This window comes from Salmo salar, chromosome 11 (genome assembly GCF_965601325.2).
Source record: "Salmo salar chromosome 11, fSalSal1, whole genome shotgun sequence".
In the NCBI taxonomy this organism is placed as follows: Eukaryota; Metazoa; Chordata; class Actinopteri; order Salmoniformes; family Salmonidae; genus Salmo; species Salmo salar.
In genome coordinates, this window is record NC_138301.1 from 34,495,052 (window position 1) to 34,505,033 (window position 9,982).

General features: G+C 42.8%; 1 protein-coding gene across 1 annotated transcript; it reads right to left on the reverse strand.

The window, feature by feature from the left end:
• Positions 1 to 4,050: 4,050 nt before the first annotated feature.
• Positions 4,051 to 9,766, reverse strand: LOC106562534 (aromatase-like). The gene is made up of 10 exons (XM_014127472.3): positions 9,539 to 9,766; positions 8,368 to 8,427; positions 8,182 to 8,272; positions 7,704 to 7,858; positions 7,252 to 7,431; positions 6,858 to 6,972; positions 5,837 to 5,948; positions 5,278 to 5,440; positions 4,633 to 4,874; positions 4,051 to 4,512 (listed from the first exon to the last, which is right to left on the reverse strand). The coding sequence occupies exons 1-10, from the start codon at positions 9,738 to 9,740 to the stop codon at positions 4,264 to 4,266; spliced, it is 1,569 nt and encodes a 522-aa protein (XP_013982947.2). The 5' UTR covers positions 9,741 to 9,766; the 3' UTR covers positions 4,051 to 4,263.
• Positions 9,767 to 9,982: the final 216 nt, after the last annotated feature.

Sequence of the window (9,982 nt, forward strand, 5' to 3'; positions counted from 1 at the left end):
GATCATCAACATGGCTGATTAGCTGTCTTTTAGAGGACCACTCTTCCAGAATGGGTGAAAGCAAACACCATCCTATTAGTTCTGCTTAAGACTACAGGACAAGGCATTGAAGCCATGGACAACTAAGAAGGACATTGTGACCTCTTGTGGACAATCAGAGCCTTACACTTGAGCTCGGGAGAATGCCCAACAGAACCCTTTTCACAAAGGCCTGTGTCCAACAGAGATAAATGACAAAGGAAGACATCAAACACGTAAATACATGAATTACTTCTTTACCCCAAACGGGCGGTGGTTCAGGGCAAAGTATTATGATTACTGTGAGCGTAGTTCCAAGTGTATAAGTTATCTCTTTCTTTCTCCCTTTGTTACTTTGTACTCCTCCCTCTTTTGATAAACAAGCAGTCATGTTGTCATTAGTCCGCTAGGGACCTGTTTCCATCGTATTAAGTTTCTAATCAATAACCTATACCGTGTGTGTATGTGTGTGTGTGTGTGTGTGTGTGTGTGTATCCTGTGCCTGAACAGGGTCAGGCTTTGACACAGGCTCACAGTAAAAGTTCACTAACCTGCCTCCCTGGTAGAGACAGATGGAGGCTCCAGGAGTGGAATCATCTTGAATTGAGGTTCTTGTTAGTGTTTTTAAACTCCAGAAAGTTGTAGTCTTTGTGACTCTCTCATTGTTCTCCTCGGACTTGAACCAGGGCTGAGTGTGCTGGTAGGGGTGGTCAGGCCTGGTCTGTGTGTCTGTCTGTAGGGAGACAACATACTGCTCCAGCACAGTGGCAAATACTTTCTTCTGTTAGTCGATCATGACTACTGGGAGGTTGACCTCCTCCACAACCTCTCAGCAGAGACGACAACCAAACGCTGCAAGGCTCAGTTTGCCAGCTATGGCCAGCCAGATAATGGACCCCAATTCTTCTGCTTTGAGTTCCAGACATTTGCTGCTGAATGGGAATTTGAGCCTGTCACCCCATCGCCATGACACCTAAAAGCTAATGGAAAGGTAGAGTTGGAAGTAAAAATCGTGAAGAACCTCTGCAGAAAAGCTGTGAGAGGCGAAGGATGCCTGGAAAGCGGTCCTGTAGTGGAGCAATACCCCAACGGAAGGCATAAATAGTAGCCCGGCCCAGCGCCTCATGGCACAGCTCTTAAAAGCAGCTCTACCAGTAGCCAACACTCTGGAGCCCTGTGTGGTGACAGACGTGCTGGAGAAGCTCCATCACAGAAGACAGGTGTCCAAGTTCATCTACGACAAAATAGCAAAGGACTTACCTGAGCTCATGGTGGGTGAAGCGGTGCAGATGAAGCCATTACCAGGGGACCGGACGGGCCTCTGGAGACTCGGATCCTGTGTGCAGAAAGTTGCACACAGGGTCATGCTAACTGCAAGAATGTCCACCAGAGCTTTTTAATGTTCATTTCTCTATTATAAGCCACCTCCAACGACGTGTGAGAGAATTTGGCAGTATATCCAACCGGCCTCACAACCACAGGCCACGTATAACCACGCCAATGCAGGACCTTCTCCACCTGCAGGATCATCTTAGACCAGCCACCCAGATAGATGATGAAACTGAGGAGTATTTCTATAGCCCTTTTATGGGGGGAAACTAATTCAGATTGGCTGGGCCTGGCTCTTCAGTGGGTGGGCCTATGCCCTCCCAGGCCCACCCATGTCTGTGCCCCTGCCCAGTGACGATAAATCCATAGATTAGTGCCTAATGAATTCATTTAAATTGGCTGATTTCCTCATATGAACTGTAACTCAGTAAATTCCTTGACATTTTTGTTTCAGTTTCATTTATATTTTTGTTGGTTAGGGCTACCTACAGTATGTTTGTTAAAATACAAGGAAATCTAACTAACCAAATCGCTCATATTAAAGAAGCAAAAATGTTCAGGACAAATATGCAAAACTCCTCCACCTGTTGTTCCCTTCTCACTGAGACAGTAAGATGGAGGGCATACTCCAATACAGGAGACAAGGGGTTAAATTAGCATGCCTAAAGGTTGGTAATGATGAACAATAATACAAGGCTGTAAATGTCTCATGAGCTTTGTTCAACTGTCTAACATCATAAGCCAAATTATAGCTTCATTGTTTAAAGTGTATAGCTTCAACATATGTTTTAAATATCATGTTGATCTCATGGACAGTCAGTTATAACATCCATAGCTCCAAGGACATCTAATGAATAAACTGAACAGATTGAATATAACAATATATACAATTTATTTTCACTTCAGCGTCATTTAGTTTTAAAAGTGTGAATGTACAGTTCAGATTCTATAATTACAATGGTGTGTGAATCAACAAGCTTTTCTTATTACAGATATCATTGGTTATAAAGACATGTCCTCCTGGAACATAACGTATTATCATAGAAAACATCACAAAATAACTTGTAGTACACCATAACAAACATACAAATATGAATAAAATACTAACATATTACATACAGTGGGGCAAAAAAGTATTTAGTCAGCCACCAATTGTGCAAGTTCTCCCACTTAAAAAGATGAGAGAGGCCTGTAATTTTCATCATAGGTACACGTCAACTATGACAGACAAAATGAGGAAAAAAAATCCAGAAAACCACATTGTAGGATTTTTTATGAATTTATTTGCAAATTATGGTGGAAAATAAGTATTTGGTCACCTACAAACAAGCAAGATTTGTGGCTCTCACAGACCTGTAACTTCTTCTTTAAGAGGCTCCTCTGTCCTCCACTCGTTACCTGTATTAATGGCACCTGTTTGAACTTGTTATCAGTATAAAAGACACCTGTCCACAACCTCAAACAGTCACACTCCAAACTCCACTATGGCCAAGATCAAAGAGCTGTCAAAGAACACCAGAAACAAAATTGTAGACCTGCACCAGGCTGGGAAGACTGAATCTGCAATAGGTAAGCAGCTTGGTTTGAAGAAATCAACTGTGGGAGCAATTATTAGGAAATGGAAGACATACAAGACCACTGATAATTTCCCTCGATCTGGGGCTCCACGCAAGATCTCACCCCGTGGGGTCAAAATGATCACAAGAACGGTGAGCAAAAATCCCAGAACCACACGGGGGGACCTAGTGAATGACCTGCAGAGAGCTGGGACCAAAGTAACAAAGCCTACCATCAGTAACACACTACGCCGCCAGGGCCTCAAATCCTGCAGTGCCAGACGTGTCCCCCTGCTTAAGCCAGTATATGTCCAGGCCCGTCTGAAGTTTGCTAGAGAGCATTTGGATGATCCAGAAGAGGATTGGGAGAATGTCATATGGTCAGATGAAACCAAAATATAACTTTTTGGTAAAAACTCAACTCGTCGTGTTTGGAGGACAAAGAATGCTGAGTTGCATCCAAAGAACACCATACCTACTGTGAAGCATGGGGGTGGAAACATCATGCTTTGGGGCTGTTTTTCTGCAAAGGGACCAGGACGACTGATCCGTGTAAAGGAAAGAATGAATGGGGCCATGTATCGTGAGATTTTGAGTGAAAACCTCCTTCCATCAGCAAGGGCATTGAAGATGAAACGTGGCTTGGTCTTTCAGCATGACAATGATCCCAAACACACCGCCTGGGCAACGAAGGAGTGGCTTCGTAAGAAGCATTTCAAGGTCCTGGAGTGGCCTAGCCAGTCTCCAGATCTCAACCCCATAGAAAATCTTTGGAGGGAGTTGAAAGTCCGTGTTGCCCAGCGACAGCCCCAAAACATCACTGCTCTAGAGGAGATCTGCATGGAGGAATGGGCCAAAATACCAGCAACAGTGTGTGAAAACCTTGTGAAGACTTACAGAAAACATTTGACCTGTGTCATTGCCAACAAAGGGTATATAACAAAGTATTGAGATAAACTTTTGTTATTGACCAAATACTTATTTTCCACCATAATTTGCAAATAAATTGATAAAAAATCCTACAATGTGATTTTCTGGATTGTTTTCTCATTTTGTCTGTCATAGTTGAAGTGTACCTATGATGAAAATTACAGGCCTCTCTCATCTTTTTAAGTGGGAGAACTTGCACAATTGGTGGCTGACTAAATACTTTTTTGCCCCACTGTATATCCACTGTATATGGGAAGTAAGTATTAATTTAAGATTATCCCTAAAATGCAATCTTTGTCCCAAATACCACCCTATTTCCTACATAGTGCACTACTTTTGACCAGAGCCCTGTGAGCCCTGGTGAAAAGTATTGCACTACATAGGGAATAGGTTGTCATTTGGGACGCAATACCAGTGTCTGAGCCATGCTCTAAGACTGCTTCCTGGCTTGGTGTCGTGGGAGGAACTTCATGGTGTGAGGCTCCCCCTTCTCCTCCACGGGCTGCTGTGATAGGTTGTTGGTCTGTGGGAGGCGATCTAGGGTCAGGCCCTCATGAGGACACACAGAGTACCGTGACAACAGCGTAACCAGGATGGATTTCATCATCACCATGGCAATGTGCTTGCCAACACAGGATCGAGGACCGGACCCGAAAGGCTGGAAGAAACGATTAGGTATCTGAGAGTGCAAGAGAGAGAGCGACAGAGAGAAATTAATTAATTAATAAATTAGAAAATATCTTTACACCTCAGGGTGCAGATGAATTTCTCCCTGTGATAGTCTTGATTATTCTCTTACATTTTTCTCAAAGTTGTCCAGACTGAACTCATTGGGCTTGAGGAAGAACTCTGATCTGTGCATGCGGCCCATGTTCAGAATGATGTTTGTCCCCTTCGGCACCCGGTAGCCACTGATGACATCATCAGACAGTGCCCGGCGCATGGTAAAGTCCACCACGGGATGGAACCTTAAGGACTCATTGATAAAGCTCTCTAGGACCCTTAGGTTCTGCAGGTCAGAGTTGTGGAGCTCCCTTTCACCTACATTGAGAGAGGAGGGAGATGTTCTTCAAACTGCCACATATTCAATATAGCTACATGAACCCCTAAAATATCAAATGAGAGGGTTTAGTTCAATTGGAAAGTATTGTAGTTGTCTGGGTTTGATGGGTCCTGACCTATAACTAGTAAAAAGAGTAAAGCTACAGCAGGAGGTTCCTCACCTATAACAGTGTCTATCTCTTCTAGAAGCTGTAGCTCTATGTTAAGAGATTGTGAAGGTCTGACCTATTATACATTTGAGTCATTTAGCAGACACTCGTATCCAGAACGACTTACAGGAGCAATTAGGATTAAGTACCTTGCTCAAAGACAGAATTTAACAGTGTTTATCTCTTCTAAAAGCTGTAGCTCTATGTTAACAGATTGTAAAGTGGGGACTCACCTATAGCAGTGTCTATATCTTCTAGGAGCTGTAGTTCTACGTCAGGGTTCTGTTTGAGCAGCAGCAGCATGAAGAACAGACTGATAGACAGAGTGTCTGGAGCTGCTATCACCATCTCCAATACACACTGCCTCACATTCTCAGCTGACAGCTCCCCGTGGCTCTGAAACACACAATCACACGATTAGATTAGTTGACTCACTTTGGCTACTCAGGCTATGTTATTGTTATATATGCTTTAACATAAGAAAGTGGAAACAACCGGCAGAATATAATACAATATTGTGCAGAGAACATGGGCTGGGGTCAGCCCCAGTGTTAGGATCAATTCCATTTCAATTCAGTCAATTTAGGAAGTAAACTGAAATTCTAAAGTTACATAAATGTATATTGACTTAATTCAAATGGAATTGACCCCACCCCTGGTTAAGCCTGGATTTGGGACTTGCCTAATGCCTAGATCTTTGTCTCAGTGGGCTAAGGCAGTCTTTAAGTTGTGCAGACGACCTGTGCTTGGGTTAGTGTTGGGGATAGGGTAACGGCAAGGTCAGGGACTGACCTGTGCAAAGATGAGGTCTGCAGTGAAGTTGATGTGGTCCAGTTTGTCAGCTTCCTGTAGACCTCTTCTCTTCTGGTCGACCAGACTCTCTATAGCATCCTGCAGCTCCTGACTACAACACAGCAACAGAGTTATACATTAACAATAATACTTTAGACTTTAATGTATTGCTGCATATATTTAAATAAAACATTATTTGATCGAATTTTATATGTATATTGTGTATTTGTCATGTGTGAAATGTGCTGTTAAGTGTTCATTGTTGTAACAAAGATGCTGGGAGTCGAGAAGCAGGTGCAGATGGTGAGTTTAATAAAACAATGAAAATGAAACAATACAAAACAGGAGTAGGGTCTTGACATAAAAGACATAATCAATACTGCCTGGGGGATAAACCTAAGGGAGTGACAGATATAAGGGAGGAATCAGTGAAGTGATGGAGTCCAGGTCTCATAATGAGGCGACGTGGAGCGCCGGAGAGGGGCAGAGGGAGTAGACGTGACAACTGTCTGAATGCCACAACTGTAGTTGTAGTTATTCTATTCTAGGTCTTTATTTGTATAGTCCGGATAGTCCAGATAGCTGCTCTACAGATGGTTATACTATCAACAAACAAATCTGTTGATAAGAAACTGCTTGCTTAGGTTACAGTTAGGGTTTTGGGTTTAGAAAAAGGCTTAGATTATGTTTAGGGTTAGGATAAGGGTTAAGGTTAGGACTAGGGTTAAGTTTAGGGTTAGGACAAGGGTAAAGGTTAGGACTAGGGTTAGTAGATAGTTAGTTGACATGTTACTGATAGTCTCTACCTGAACCAAAAAGTGTTCTTCAAAGGGTTCTCGTATGGGGACAGCCTTCAGAACCGTTTTCGGTTCTAGATCACACCTTTTTTTCTAAGTGTAGAGCATCTACAAATGGACTATCTAAGTGTTACCCTATTCTATATATAATCCTTAAAGTGATAATATTAGATGTTCTGGATGCCTTGGTAATGATGCTAACTGTTTATAACTGGGTGACTTACGCTGCTCTCCTGTGTTTCTGCTGGATCCAGTCCAACTTGAAGTAGATATCTGGTTTGATCAGCACTGTCTGCCACGTGTCAAAGTACTTCTGAATCTTCTGCAGCAGCTCCTTCTCTAATAATATCAAACAAAATGTTATAAAGTGGAATAACTTCCCACTAGAAAAGGAAAGTCATGTTGAGTGCTTACATAAATGATGTTCAGATATACTGTTCAGGGTCTTGTGGTTTTATGGCTGTGAGTTACCAACTAGAGATGGAAAAACCTGATGACCTGAAGTCAAAATAAAGTTCCCTAAATGTATTTATAAATGTATATTATGTGCTTATAAAATACAAATGTATTATATTGGGTAAAGTATTATTGAGTATAAAAGGCTGTGGTGTGGCTCACCGTTGAGAGGCACCCCTAGGAACAGTCTGTTAGAGATGTCCACTACTGTACACCGTAGTAGACTCAGGACATCCACCTGTCCACCCATCAGTCCGTCCAGCCCCTGGAGAGCGTCCAGGTGTGTCTGGGTGGACGAGACACACACGTCTACGGTCCTCTGCAGCCCAGGCCCTGTCAGAGCTGGAACACACAGTGGAGATACAGCAGTTTATTACAACATATTGGACCATATCCTGTGAAGATATTGTCAATAACAGACTGGACAATGGACACCTTTGTTTTTTCTAACTTCTCTATTAGTTTGTGTATATGAGAATAGTAATTCAATACAGCAACCTTCTAATGGTTTACCATTTAATATCTAGAATCAGTTATTATGATCAATTAAGTAGTGGTATTGTAATGCCATGCTTATCTTTTTCAATTGATTTAGTCATTGTCTAATTGGTCACCTTTAGCGAAGTAGGTGCGGGTCTTCTTCCATAGAGCCATGTTGCTGTTGAAGATGATGCCTCTCTCATCCATGCCAATACAGCCCAGACCCTGTTTACTGCCGAACCGAGAGGTGTAACGCCCCTGTCTCAGAACATGATGCACTGCAGAGGAACTGTACAGAGAGGGTGGGTACACTGGTATTCACTCTCCGAAGTCTACAAGTCTATGTAAATAAGTCTAAATGTGTATTATAACATATGTCATCTAGGCTACAAGTAATCTACAAGTGCTTTTGTGAAATGAAATTCAAACATCTCAATTAAGATATTTGAATTGATTATTGATTGATTGACTGACTGACTGTCTGCCTGACTGCTACTGACATCCTGACTGACTGACTGCCTGACCGGCTGACTGACTGCCTGACTGACTGACTGCTACTGACTGCCTGATTGACTGCCTGACTGACTGACTGCCTGAGTGCCTGCTACTGACCTGCTGAGTATGAGTGTCTCCTCTCCGTTGATCCAGACCCTGACGATGTCTCCATATTTACTGTTGTAATAGTTACTGGCTGTGCCAATACCTGTACATAGAACATGTATTTAATAAATTATTCCGATATACTATTTGTTATTGAAGCAGATTATAATTTTTTGTATTTCATGTTGTAGTAGTTACCTGTCCATATAAACCTGAGGTATGAGAGGAGAGGACCCACACCCAGACAGAAAAAAGGACCTATCATAGCCAACACAGAGAGAGAGAGAGAGAGAGAGAGAGAGAGAGAGAGAGAGAGAGAGAGAGAGAGAGAGAGAGAGAGAGAGAGAGAGAGAGAGAGAGAGAGAGAGAGAGAGAGAGAGAGAGAGAGAGAGAGAGAGAGAGAGAGAGAGAGAGAGAGAGAGAGAGAGAGAGAGAGAGACAGAGTGGTCACATAAAATAACTTACATAGCAAGGCGTTGCATAGCATAACATTGCATAGCATAACATTACATAGCATAATATAACATAGTGTAGCATAACATGGCATACCATAACATTACATAGAATAGCATAACACTACATAGCGTTACATATCAATACAATACATAAGTTCACATAACATAACATCACAAATATGATATGTTATTAGTTTATAAAGGAGACAGCTGATGAAACCAGCCAATACAACAGACACAACATAGTAATGCAGTAGTACATAGTATAGACAGCAGCCAATTCTCTGTGGTCAGACTAGGGACAGGACTCAATCTGCAGCGCGTTGTACAGCGCTGTCCACAATGCACCTTTCAAAGGCAATGTTCCTGCATTCACAAAGAATCACACAGGCAGCTAAACACAACACAAATCTCATCCTGTAATGTACACAGAACACACAGAACAGCAAAGCTGGTGGATAAATGAAGATGTCCCACTCAGGCTGTTTACTATTGAATGCTTTTTTCACAGTTCCGGTCTCACCGGGCTCTCCCGTAGGCCCCAATGCTTTAGCAGCTGAGTCTGCTCATTGACTGTATATGAAACAGTATAAAATGAGGGGGTGGGATGTCTCACTTCCTCTTCCGTCTCTGAACATAGATGAAGATATCATATGGATTAAGATAAGATCCCTGTATAGACTTGGACCAACAGTCCTGCTCTGGATGCAACATGTTCAATTAGAATAATCACTTTAGCCCAAAATAAGATAATGAACTGTAGCTGGACAAATCACTGTTGTAATTCAACTTGTTGTTATTATATAAGAATGATCACTAGCAGACATATTATTGTAACTGACCTGGGACAGAGTTGTTGTTACTGTATTGTAACTGACCTGGGACAGAGTTGTTGTTACTCTATTGTGACTGACCTGGGACAGAGTTGTTGTCGGTGTGACGCCAGGCAGCCAGCAGCAGACAGAGGAGCATGAGGAGAGACCCCGTTGCCAGGGAGACGCCCTCTGACCTGGTGGCTGTGGCGTTCCGTAACTCGGACACCAACAGGTCGGCTATGACGGTGTCCAAGCACACCGCCTCCATGGCACGTCCACACACAGGCGACAACAGATCCATCACACACACATGGTAGACACACTGACGCAATGACACACACACACACACACACACACTCCACGACCAGCTGCTGAACTGACAAAACACTGTTGCTTCCGAGGGGATGAAAATGGTCAATCTCTCAAACAGACGGACGCGATACACACACACTCTTAAACTGAAGCAACAACCCAGACTCCCTGCTACCGGCTTCTCCTGATGGTCTGAGTTCTTGATCAGCTCTCACTGGTTCTCTTATAGGC

Bases quoted from the DNA above. Each gene is read 5' to 3' on its own strand.
- LOC106562534 (XM_014127472.3), bottom strand. From the start codon at position 9,740: ATGGATCTGTTGTCGCCTGTGTGTGGACGTGCCATGGAGGCGGTGTGC. The intron at 7,432-7,703 runs GTGACCAATTAG...TGTGTGTTCCAG, and splicing joins CCGCACCTACTTCGCTAAAG to CTCTGACAGGGCCTGGGCTG. The intron at 5,441-5,836 runs GTCAGTCCCTGA...TGTGTGTTTCAG, and splicing joins CAGACCTCATCTTTGCACAG to AGCCACGGGGAGCTGTCAGC.